Source organism: Siniperca chuatsi, linkage group LG14, assembly GCF_020085105.1.
Source record: "Siniperca chuatsi isolate FFG_IHB_CAS linkage group LG14, ASM2008510v1, whole genome shotgun sequence".
In the NCBI taxonomy this organism is placed as follows: Eukaryota; Metazoa; Chordata; class Actinopteri; order Centrarchiformes; family Sinipercidae; genus Siniperca; species Siniperca chuatsi.
This window is the reverse complement of record NC_058055.1, coordinates 2546653-2560209: the sequence shown is the minus strand read 5'-3', so window position 1 is coordinate 2560209 and position 13557 is coordinate 2546653. Positions and strand designations below refer to the sequence as shown.

Here is a 13557-nt window from a genome sequence, read left to right as displayed (position 1 = left end):
CTGCTGTAGTCTGTATGTCTACAAGTCTGTAGACTGCATTCAATTCAGACTTGCCATGTTGTTCTGCGTTTTACGGAAATGTTACAGGTACAACCTTAAAAGATTGACTTTTACGTAATAGTGACTTGGTTGCTTATTCAAACATAAGGCCTAGAGGTGTTCAGTACATGTACAAACACATCTTTAACACCAAATCTCCAAGCTGAACTGACTATACTGAATAATTATTGTCACTGACTGAATCAGTAGCTTTTAGCAGGGGAGCTCCCCTCACTGGTGACTGAGAGCAGCTCGTCAGCTCAGCTGTGATACACAGTACGTTACTTCCTTGTTAAAAAGCTTATTAAAATACAACAAAAGCCACAGAAACAATCACAATGTGATAATTATGTTGCAAACAGTTGGCCTCTGAGCTATTAACCTGTATAGGCCTAATTTTGTGGGGACCTGACTGTAACGTTTTGAACCAACAACAGACTGAATGTACTACTGAACTGAATGTCACAGCATAATGAACCGTGATGCGATCGCTCAGCCGAGAACAAAAGTAAACATACTACATAGTCAGGGATTAATGAATGAACTATGAATCTTTGAACTGAACAAAATGATTCAAATCAGCAACAATATCCATGATTTATACCTCTAATGAAACCAACATGTTAAAAGTGCCATCACATTTACGCAAAGAGGTGCATGTCTGAAAGGGGCTAAATACTTTTTCCCTTACACAATCACTACAAAAGAAACAAAGAGTAATGAAGCTCAGAAAAAAGTATTCACCATTCTTCCAGTTATCTTAGCAGAATTTGAGCCAATAGGTCCAATAAAAATTAAAAAGTCTCAAAGAGTAGTATCAGTAAATTATTTTTATGCCTCTCATCCATGTGGGGAGCCAGCAAGAAGTCTGCCGGCTGAGCCAGACAAGGACTCTAATGCTCATGCTCTTCAGGCCCAAAATACTTTAATGATTTGAACACAACATACTGTACGCACAGATCTATGCAGGTGTAATAATAAAATCACATAAAACCTGACTGTGGCTTCTAATATTTAATTTTTCATCTTTGTACATTTAATTTACACAAATTGTGGTTGCCTGCAAATGAATGTGGCTGTGCAATGCAGGATTTTGAAAAGCTCTCAGAAAATGGATATAGTTTGAATCGCACTGATAGAGAGAAGCAGAATGGAGAGTAACATATATGAAAAAAGTTACAGATTATTACTTTTAATTAAGCATACACTTAGCAGATATACCTACAGCTGTTGTATTTCCCTTTCTGTTGTACTTATAAATGTAACTGAGTTCTCACCATACAGAAGGAAGCTTGTGTTTGAGCTCCCAAGTTTGTTGATGGCGACACAAGTGTAGTTGCCATAATCTCCATCAGACACATTAAAAAATGTCAGCTTCGACAGTGATCCAGTAGTCCCAATTTCCATGCCATCAAAGCCATTGAAGATCCTAGATGGGAGAGAAAAAAAAATTCATGGACAGACAGTGAATGCAACAAACCATGTCAATTTCTTTTTCAATTCATTTATATTTATATAGCGCCAATTCATAACAGAAGTTATCTCATTGCGCTTTTCCTATAGAGCCGGTCTAGACCGCACTCTTTATAATATTTATTACAGAGACCCAACAAATCCCACCATGAGCAAGCATTTGGCGACAGTGGCAAGGAAAAACTTCCTTTAACCTTGGACAGAACCAGACTGAGTGGTGGGCGGCCATCCGCCGCTCCCATGTTAAGTATGTTCTTTTTTTTCAAAGTCATTTGCCAAATTACCTATGGGCCTGAGCGCAATAATAATAATTGAATTAATAATTAGGACCAATTTTTAGAAAGCTTCTTAGCTGCATGGCTGGCAGCTGATCAATAACCATTAATAACTGTGAAAAGTGATGGCAGCAAGCATGCACACACACACTCACACACACACATGCTTCTTCCATTTACCTATGTAAAATGCAAATGTAAACCCATTACCTTCTGTCATCTTTATACCACTCAAAATCTGCCTCAGGCACTGCATCAGCCTCACACTCCAGCACTCCCCTTTGGCCCAGAGTCACTCCAACATCTCTGCCCTCTGACACAGTTGGAGCATCTACAAACAGGCGGCAACACATGAGAGAACTGCAATCAGGACTACAAGGCAGCATAAGTCAAGGATATCAGGAGAGGGGTCACGGCATTTTATCTTCTTCAGAGGATTTTGATTCATACCTGTGATCTACACCATGACCACAAGTGACCAGAAATTAGGAGTTCAAATGATGTACAATATTTATTACACTGGTGAAACTGCATGCCGTCAGCATATGATGTGAAGGATTTAACTGCTTAGGTTTTAATTTGATACAATCCATTCTCCTTCTCCTGCAGCAAAGAAGCTAAACATGATCAAATACAGCATATTTTACTGTAGCTGTTTGAGCAGAATGTGAGCATTGGTCGAGCATTCAGTCATGTGCACCCACATTTTCACATTTTCTTCTGTGTGCCTTGGAAACTGGCCTTTGAGCCTTAGAAATATTAGGGCTGCACAGTTTCATAAATAAATAGAAATATTTTCATAACATTTCCAGTTTTCTATCAAATTAGCCAAAGAAAAGTAGCACATCATAACTGAGAAGTTGTAACTCAGTAATGTTCACCATTTTTGCTTTTCTGTTGATCAACTAATTGATTAATAGTTTTATCTCTACCATATATTATTAGATATAAACCTAGGGTAACACTTCATTTTCCAGATCCATGAATTTCATGGTAAGTAGGTGATAACATATTTGAAATTTCTTTAAAATTACCCCCAAATTACCCCAACATTTACCCCAAAATGTATTGAAAATACCCCCAGCATTATTTAATAATTATATTACACTATTTCCCAATAAGGTAATAAATAGTTGGTAATTTCTTTAATACATTTACTGAAAAAAAGTTACTTGATAGGCATGATTACAAACATTTTATTTCCAGGTCTCTTTGTCCAGGTCTTAAAAATTACTCCAACATTTACCCCAAAATGTGTACCCAAACATTATTTAAGAATTATATTCCACTATTTCCTAATAAGCAGTTATGGCACAGTTTGTCACAATTGCTTACACGCTGAAATAGAGTCTTTTGATCAATGTATAAGCACTAGTCACCTGTTTTCACAGAAATTTGTTCAACCCTTTTTGCAAAACCCTAAACACACATCTGTAAAGCAGAGTAACATTATGTTTTCATGTAGAAAGCAGCCATTCAATATACGGAACTCAAGTCATTACAACTAAACACAGTTAACACACAGTCCTCAAGATGTAAACGATACCAAGCTTTACTGTTTAACCAACAATCGGAAGCACAAAAGGGCCACAGGGGAGTTGACATGTTTTAGAACAATGGATGCCAACACTGAGGAGAGAGCTAGAAAAAGAGAAAGAGTGTGAACGAGAGAAGGTAGATGAGGATGAGGACGAGTAAGGGCAAGAACGTTTATCTCAAATGAAATTTGTGGAACCTTGGCTGACCATGTTCTTATCCATGGTATGACAAAGAGGAAGCTGGACAGAGAGAGCAGCCAAACTTGAGCTGCTTATCTTTTGCATCTCGTTCATTGCGTTATTGACTATTGTATATGTGTCTGCCACAAGGTGACAAAACGCGGTGTTGCCACTGACTGAGCCAAGAGTGGCACTGCATCATTGGTGGGGGACAACTAGTTTACTATTTGCTTGTTTAGAGAATAAAATAGGTAATTCACTGCTATCAAAAAGTACTTTACTCTGCTCTCTTACCAGCTGTATGCTCAGGCATTGTGTGTACATGGGATGATTCATCGTAGAAAAGGTTTCAATCAAAGTCATTTTCAATTGTGAAAAATGGTCTGAGAACTCGGAGAATGGTTCTCAGACCATTTTTCACAATTGAGAATGACTTCCGGATGGGAGCCGAAACGTCTTGATTCTGAAAACAGTGTCCAGATGACTACGACTGAAACCTTTTCAACGATAGAACACTCCTGGACGAGTGAGGGACGACACCGTCTTACATGGGATGATTGAAATACATAATACGTTGACATGAACTTGAGAATTGTATTCATACTTTGTCAAAATGGATAAAACATGTAGATGAAAACCTCTGGCCTGATGCTGCCCAAAGACAGGACACTAAAGAAAAATATGAATAATGACTTTTTTTCCCAATATCCCTTATTTTTGTAAATACTTTTATACTTTATAATTTTATAATTTTTCTTGAATTTACTGTACATTTACTTCACGTCCATGATTTGGTGATCATTAGACAAAAAGCAAGCATATGTTCAAACACACACAGGTTATTATAGTTTTTACTTTTCAATTAGCCTAATTGTTATTTCTGTACTGTTTTTGAATTCCATGTTGTTGTGAATCTGGAAGGGCTGGTTTGGTTATTAGCACATTTCAAAGCTATTTATTAATATTAATACAATTGTTAATAGCAATACATTTATTAATAAGGATTAATAATTACGGGGCACCACCCTGAGATCAGGGACCAATAACCAGACCAGGAATACAGTCTCAAAAAGGGGTTGTCTACTTAGAAATGCCAGTATTTATTAACTATGGGGTGCGAGGAAGATGGTGGACACGGACACGCTGTTCTGGGGAGCGACAGTATGCGCAGATCTGATGTGATCTGAATCCGCATGTACGCATAAATCCTCCACCCGCCACCCACTCGAACAAATTATTTTCTCTGATTTAGAGACCCGTAGTTATAAACTAAACTTACATTAAACTTTTAGCTTCTGAAATACATTTTTAGACAACCTGATGGAGCTCAGGATTTATAGGCGGATGGCTGCTTTACTCCAAACAATTTCACTGTATGAATCTGACCTTTTGGGTGTGTAGAAGAACACAGAACATTAAACATTAGATCCTGACCGATCCTATTGGCGTGTTGAGAGATTTAAATAATCCAAGAAGGGACGCTGCTGTGCCTTGTGCGTAAACGCGCACAGCTTCTCTCTTAATCAGGAGACGCTTCACCCTATTTCACCCTCCTGCAACCCGCCTGCTATTAATCAGAATGTTGAATTATAAGCCCAATAAATGTCTTGAATGTATCTATGGTCTGCCATGATTAGTTGTGTGAATAACATTCAATGATCTTTAAACATACTATGTTTATAAAAAATGACACAGTTAAGAAAGTATGTATGAAAGGAGAATCGAATAATTAATAATGATCATTAGTTAATAGTAATGATAATTGTCACGCTGGGCTTTTTTCTGTAATTTATCTTTTGTCTTGAGTTTTGCTTTTAGCTTCCTCCTTGAAGCAGACAGCAGCAGCAGGAGGTCCATTAACAGAACAATGATGTTACCTCATGGCCCATTGTGGGGGATGTGAAAAATTTTCATTCAACTATCCAACCTAACCCCTAAACCATTCATGGAAAAGGGAATAGATGGCATTTAATTGTAAATATTTCTCCCACTAATTTCAAAGACTGTTTGGATTGATTACCGATCTCACACTTTTTGTCACTTTTATGTCATGTCACAAGTTGTATGTTATTTCAGTTCATAATTCTGACAAGAATTAAATAATTATGTAATGTTCATATTATAAGGTCCCCCCGACAAAAACTTTATCAACAAATGATTGTACACATTACTGTATGGCTTCTCCTTTGTTTCCCACGAGCCCCACTTGGTGAATATCAAAACTGACCCCCTCTACACTAGAATGTTCATGTAAAAGAATGTATGCTTCATTACAGTGGTATACTATTTCTCTATATTTTGCATGTGAGCCGAATATTGCCTATCAATTAACTTGGTAGAACTTTATAAAAGAAATGTCAAATACGTTACTTGGTATTTATCACCAACTTACCATGAAATGTGCGGACCTGTAAAATGAAGTGTTACCAAACATAGTTAGTCTAGTCTAGTTTTTAAAATCACACTGTTAAAATCAGCAGGCATGTGACATAAAAGAGGCTCAAACTAATTACTTTAAATGTCTCTTTGACTCCAGAAAGTACATTTGAATTAGTGTAGCAATAGTTCCAATAGGAAAGCAAATGCAAAAACAAATAACTAAAGTCTTCTCTTGTCCTCTTCTACAGCAATTTATTGTCCACTGCAATTTAAAATCGTTCAACCCAGTGTCAATGAATAAATGGATTCTAGGAAATCCATGAATAGACATTTTTTTAAATCTGCAATATTTACATTTAAAAACGTTAAATATTTGAATGTCCCCCACTAATACTTGCTAGTTAGTAGGGCTACAACTAATTAATATTTTAATTATTTTCAATTAATATCTTGATTATGCTTTTAAATTAACTGATTAATCACTATAAAATGGTAGACACTAGTGAAAAATTCCCATGACAATTTCCCTTGGCCCAACATGATATCTTCATGTCTGTTTTACTGACCAACAGTCCAACTACTCATTCAGTTTACAGTATTCAGTTTACAATGATCTGAGACAGAGATTGCTTGATAAATGATGGAAATAATTATAGGATTATCATAATTGCTGATGTATTTTTTCTGCCAATAAACAAATTTACAAATTGATCGACCATTTTAGCACTTTTTCTTCAAATACAAAATGTTTTCATTCTTCAGCCAAAGCAGTAGACTCACAGTTGACGGTGATGTCTACGGTCTGGACATCTGTGTCAATATCGTTGACAGCTGTGCATTCGTAAGTCCCAGCTCTCTGTCTGGAGATAGATGGGATTTCCAGGTACTCGTCGTCTGATGCCAGGTCCCCTATATGAGGTCACACACACAAAGTGGGAGAAAGTGGAGATGGTCATTCAGAGTTAATGCAGCAAGTCACCAGCTGTGGCCTCGATTGTCATTTTCACATGCAGTGTCCCTCTGTGGCCTCTAGGAAAGTAATTGTCTAGTGCACAGAGTGAAAGGAGGAAGGTGTTGATGACAATAATTGTTTCAATGATAATTCATCTACTTATTTGAATTTGTTTATGTTTTTTTTTTAACTGTGATGCAGTGCAGTGCATTAACATTTATTCTGGTATTTGGGAAAAAAGGGAATCTATTTTGGTATTAAAAAAACAAAACAAAGAGAGAAGTTAATTTCTACCTCCAACACAGAAATACAGAAATCAAAGATCTAAGTTCAGCAGCAGCAGCAGGAGTGGTGACAGATTCTGTTAATTCTCGTAGCAACCAGATCTGGTATGGCAAAATTCACACAGTTACATGAATGTCAAAACTTGAGCAAGTAAATATCATGACATGTGCCCAATTCTGCCTCTGTCTCTGATGCTTCTCTATTGTTTCTTTCAACACTTACAAAGACCGGTTCCTGAGCTCACTGACATTTTCCTGAAGACGTTACAACACTTAGTGATTAGCGCTTTGTTCAGCCCCCACTCATTATCACTTGTCTGTCAGAACTTTGAGATTCAGCTCTTTTTTTTGTCTCCTAAGCCTGCAAGCACACCAGGACTACCACTGCGATATGAGAATATGAATGGGGGAAAATGCCCGCCCGCTACTTTTTCTTGTATCAATTTGACACGCTTGACAGGGACACTTAATACAGCACCCAACATAAAGAACAAAAGACATAATTGACTTCAAGCCTCCTCCCAAGATGTTGGTAGGTGACAGTAATAAATTGCACAAGGATTCACTTTGCTGGGTTTTGGCACATTACTGACTTGCACCTGGGAAGGTTGTTATGGAGAAAAAGTCCTCACTGACACACTGATCACCTGACAAAGACTATCAGGAGGACTTAGGTTCCACTCTGTTCCTTTTCTGCTTGGCTTTCTCTCAAAAGAGGATACTACATTTTGCCAATAGAGACCGCAGTGTCAGTTAAAGCCACACTGTAATCCTCTGAGGTGAGTTAATCAAGACAAGCCTGCCAGCTGACGCACATTCTCAAAGCCCTCACATCAAGCATCAGTTTTATGGCAGGCAGCTTCACATTAGCAGCATAAGCAGCTGTCCTCCAGATTGACACATGAAATCAATGTGTCTCCATAGCTAATGGCCTAAAAAGATAAATACATAAAAAAAAATTGACAATTGCTGTAACAAAGCTATAAGATTCCTCACACATACCTACTATTGATAGTAATTTTGTGGGTGATATGTGCGGATGCTTGTATTGCTTTAAAATAATCATGTCATTGCTGATGTTCAAAGCCTTGTTTTATACCATAGCAGGGTTTCATGCAGTTTATCATAATGGAGGCCCGATGCCTAATATGAAATACAGAGTACCTCTGCTAACTAAAGAATTTATTACACTTTTATCATGTTTATGTAAAGGTTGGAGGAAAACAGAAGAACAGAGGAGCCTGTGCAGAAGCACAAAAAGCTTTCCAACCTGCGTTGGTCTGCGTTCCTGATGAATCTCTGCAAGTGGTTCAGTGCTGTCTGCTCTCTGTGTGACAGAACCACAGACTCTGTTTGCAGCATTTCAGTCGCCTTCTTGTTTGTTGCTTTTTTTGTCTCGTACAAATACAGCACATTAGCTTTATGAGGCAGATTCAGCTGCACATCTGTAATTCTGCCTCTGGGCTACAGTCCAGTACAGAGGACAGGAAGTGTTCACAGATGAAACCGACAGCATCCAATAGACATATGGCTCTGAAGGACTGGAAGAAGAAAAGTATTGCAAGGTAACGCAAAACATATTGCAAGTAAATGCAAAAGTAGTCCTCAAAAAAATTATTATAAAAATAAATTCTCTATTATCCAGTCAGTAGACTCCATACTCTTTTCACATGTATTTGCATACTAGTCAATACATTTGCCTCTTTCTCCATGGTTACTCCCAAATCATTTAACCAATGTCATCATTTGCATTTTTTCCTGAGGCCACTCCGTAGTAAATCATGACCTCCAAGTCAAACGTACACCATAACATCATTGTCACCTTTCAAGACACACAATGCTACTCCACCAACTTCCAGGGCCTCGACTGGCTAAGCATCAGAGGTTGTAACCCTTCAAATCCATTATCTCATTTACATAGACTCACCTGCACCATCTCTCATTTAAATGTAAAGTGTTTGAGCCAGTGCCAGGGTTTTTTGCCAAATTATCCTGCGTTATAATAAAGTAATAAATCATTATTATCTTGTTGGTCTATCCCCTCATGGTTGCACTACTGAGCATCTTCATGTGCTGCTGCTGTCAGTTTGACCGCCAGTCACCCAACTTTGCAACAGTGAACAGTGAAACCACTGAAAACTCACCATGTGCCAAAGAATGATGTTTCTCTTTATGTGTACTAGAGAGAGAACAAATGTTGTCTCAGCAGAAACAAAGGATTCACAGGACACTTCAGTACCCACGACACAGCACTACCCTGCTCTGAAATACACAAAGAACCCCTCATTACAGCATTCTTCTGTTTTAATGGGTATGTGTTCACAAAGAACAACACAATTTACAACAGCATGACTACTGCTATTTGCCAATTTCTTCAAGTTTTCACCTAGGGCAAAGTTTTTTCTTACCTCTATAAGTGAGCTGCCTTTCTCATTTCTGAGTCTTTGTTAAGGAGGACTGCTGGGTTTGTGACCAAGTCATTAGTGAGATAGTAGTGTCCTGCACTGCCATTAAAGTGACATGGCAGGACATCGGGAGACCAGACAGGAGAAGGTGGTTGGGAGAAGAAAGCAAAGAGAGCCAGGAACTCTCGGGAGAGGCCCGCAGAAGATAATGTACCCTTTCTGTGTCCCTGAAATGCCATCCTCAAACAAAGTAGAAAATTGAGTAGAAAATGTAGATATTTGTGTGCAAGGCAAGGGGAACAACTTTGGAGGGAAAAAAAGACATGAGAGCAGATGCTTGAGGGATATAAGCATTTAAGGAGAGGGAACAAGGGGATGTAGTGATTTAAACTGATGAATCCAAGCAGGGGGAGAGAAAGAAATAGGAGCAGAATGGCAGATAGGAGCTGTTAACAGACAGAAAAGCACATAACCAAAGAGAGAGTGGGAGTGGAGATGGTGTTACCAGTGTTGTCTTGAGGGAAAGGTAGTTGGAGTGAAATGTGCTGAAGAAAAAGCAACAAAGCTTTTGTTACTCAGAGAAACACTGAGAAAGAATGCTTATTTAAAAGATGTCCGAGAAGACAATGAAGGAGAGCAACTGACGGCTGCTGCACTACAGCTTGAGTCTTAAACTGTGCCTCTGTTGCTGTGAGAGGAAAATATATAGATAATTATTTTCCTACTGATTATCAGCCTTCGGCATATGGAATTTCTTAATGTGCCAGGCCTCCTTTGATGCATCATCCTCTTTGAAAGAAGCAAACATAAAAGGGGTGAGCAGAAAAAAAATAATCATAGAAATACAGTAGCTTGGGGTTCTACATATTACCACAATGCAATAAGGCAGCTTTACTTCTATTGAAGAGGTTTGCCAGTGAAGAGAATCTGTTGTGACAGTACGATTTAGATTTGACCCATCAATAGCATGCTTGTTTTTGAGCATACGAAGAAAAATGAAAAACCTGGCTGCTACTAATCTCTCAGGCCACAAGTCCTTTGCATCTCAATTATACTTTAGGAGAAGCAGTTGTGTAAGTGAAGGATACAGTATGTGAGTTAAAGCTATGAAGAATGTACAGTATGTAAGTGAATGTAAAAGGATGAATCACACTTCTGTTCCTGTTTCTGTGCACTAAAAAAAAAAAAAAAACCTGAATACACTCCTCTTGAGTGTTGAACATTTTCATTCCACTTCAATAAAAAGAACCATTGACAACCCAATCCAATTAGTTGATTCAGTAAAATAGAAGATTCATCAATGTTTTATAGACCAATCTCACTTTATATGTTATAAAAGCAACTACTGAAACATGTATTAGTATTAATTGTATTTTTAAGTGTTAGTGTCTATCTGCCTAGGGACAACAGATGGAAAGTAGCTCGTACCTGAATCTGCTACAAAGCATCAAAGGATTTTGATGAAAAAAATATTCTAAAGAGAATAAAAAATCCAATTTCTTCTAACTCATATTTCAGTGAATACACTTAGATTTTTACAATATAGGAATAGAATAAATAAATAAACTTCAACTGTCTTCATTTGGCAGTACCAAACCACCTCTTATGCCCTATACCTATGACCCTGTGGCTGCAGAAGAGAGTGAAAAAATACATAAACAAATAAAATAATAAAATAAATAAAGATAAACTCTTAAATTAATAATATTGTCAAGCAACTGTCATATTTCCCCTGGAGCTTCAAACATGAAAAAAAAAATTGGCTAATGTTGCTAAATGTACAGGCTCCTGGTGTTCACAGTCCACAGTACAAGTGACGGGCCAAGATACTGTTTACTTGGGAAATATTAAAGTAGTAATTTGAGATTTTCAGCAGCCTTCAGAAGAACTTGAATGGATTCTGTTTTTGCTCCTTGTGCTCGGACACAAGAAGCTTCAAGTGATAAGACTTTGTAACAGGACAGCTTCCACTGGTCTGTACATGGGGTTCATAGGGGGAGTTTCATCTCATGACCAGTGTTTTTTTCTGCTGTTATTCCGACAAACAAAACTCTCGTAAAGGTAGGTTTAGAGATGATTTATTGTTTAGTAATAAAATTTGTGGAAGACAGGGTACAGAGCTAAGGACCAACTGATGTTTGAGCACAACAGGTGCATAAGGAATTTAGGTTAATTCTTAGCTTTCCTCTCTTAGGTAAAATCTTTCAATTAACCTATAATGCAGTAATTGATGATTATCAATGTGGGAGGTAAGGGCAACAGTATTCTACTCTGCCAATTTACATAATAATCTATAGCATTTAAAATCACCATTCCACACAGCAACAGAGCCTGCAGGTCTATTTATTTTGGTATTGTTTTTGAATTCCAGGGGACACCATATGTACACATTGCTCTATGGAGTTGGTGTACTAGAGTTTACAAGATAAGCATAGAGGTAAGATCAAAAGTCTAAAGACCCAGTATGACCTGTAGTTGCTGTGTATTGTGGCCTTCACTGTACTCCACAATATGATTTTTGGGGAGGAATATTTTACTATTCTCAAAGTCTTATTAGTAGTGGGCACGAAAATGCTAATTTTGTCCTAACAGTGGCACTGGAGAAACGTACTGTACCTTGAGTGCAACCAAACTGGTTTATCTCCTTAGGAGTGTGCTCAGCAAATGTTATGCAATTCTGCTGATTACATTGAGTTATATCTTATGTACAAAGGGAAATTCTGGCCTGATGGTGACACTAGAGAAAAGGTCAGGGGACACCAAAAACAGTAGGATCTATCCTCTAAAAATCCAGTCATTAGTCTATGAGATACATTATGATGAATGAAAGTGTTGATGAAGGGAAGGGAAGAGACCCAACAACAGCATCCAACAGCCTCACTTGCCTCAGTTAAGGTCAGTGTTCATGACTCCACCATAAGAAAGAGACTGGGCAAAAACGGCCTGCATGGCAGAGTTCCAAGATGAAAACCACTGCTGAGCGAAAAGAACATTAAGGCTTGTCTCATTTTTGCCAGAAAACATCTTGATGATCCCCAAGACTTTTGGGAAAATACTCTGAGGACTGATGAGACAAAAGTTGAACTTTTTGGAAGGTGTGTGTCCCATTACATCTAGCATAAAAGTAACACCGCATCATACCAACAGTAAAATATGGTGGTGGTAGTGTGATGGTCTGGGGCTGTTTTGCTGCCTCAGGACCTGAAAGACTTGCTGTGATAAATGGAACCATGAATTCTGCTGTCTACCAAAACTCCTGAAGGAGAATGTCCGGCCATCTGTTTGTGACCTCAAGCTGAAGCGAACTTGGGTTCTGCAGCAGGACAATGATCCAAAATACACCAGCAAGTCCACCTCTGAATGACTGAAGAAGAACAAAATGAAGACTTTGGAGTGGCCTGGTCAAAGTCCTGACCTGAATCCTATTGAGATGCTGTGGCATGACCTTAAAAAGGTAGTTCATGCTCGAAAACCCTCCAATGTGGCTGAATTACAACAATTCTGCAAAGATGAGTGGGCCAAAATTCCTCCACAGCGCTGTAAAAGACTCACTGCAAGTTATCGCAAAGGCTTGATTGCAGTTGTTGCTGCTAAGGGTGGCCCAACCAGTTATTAGGTCTAAGGGGCAATCACTATTTCACAGAGGGCCATGTAGGTTTGGATTTTGTTTTCCCTTAATAATAACAACCTTAATTTAAAAACTGCATTTTGTGTTTACTTGTGTTATCTTTGACTATTTCTTTGACCCTGTTTTTTATCAAATAACTCATTTAAAACCAAACTTATCAGAAAAACGAACACTTGAACATACATCAGCGTGATAAGCTCTACCATAAAATGACAGAAACCATCATTGGGCAATATTTATTTAACGTGTACTTTGAGTTTATAGTTTGACCAATGTCCCATCCCCTAACATGGAGGGAGGCAGGGTTTGTGACCTATAGTGCAACCAGCCACCAGGGGGCAATCAAGAAGTTTTTGCTTCACTTTTGGGGAGTTGTCATGTCATCCATCTTTATATACAGTCTG

At 38.2% G+C, this 13557-nt stretch overlaps 1 protein-coding gene across 5 annotated transcripts in view; it reads right to left on the bottom strand.

Moving 5' to 3' along the window:
* ntm (neurotrimin) overlaps positions 1–13557 on the bottom strand; it is a 424793-nt gene that overhangs the window by 6888 nt on the left and 404348 nt on the right. For all 5 annotated transcript variants that reach the window (XM_044222737.1, XM_044222738.1, XM_044222739.1 and 2 more), the window contains 3 exons: positions 6665–6793; positions 1998–2118; positions 1317–1468 (listed from right to left, as the gene is read on the bottom strand). In XM_044222737.1, the coding sequence (XP_044078672.1) occupies positions 1317–1468; positions 1998–2118; positions 6665–6793 (402 nt within the window). The remainder of the gene's footprint in view (positions 1–1316; positions 1469–1997; positions 2119–6664; positions 6794–13557) is intronic.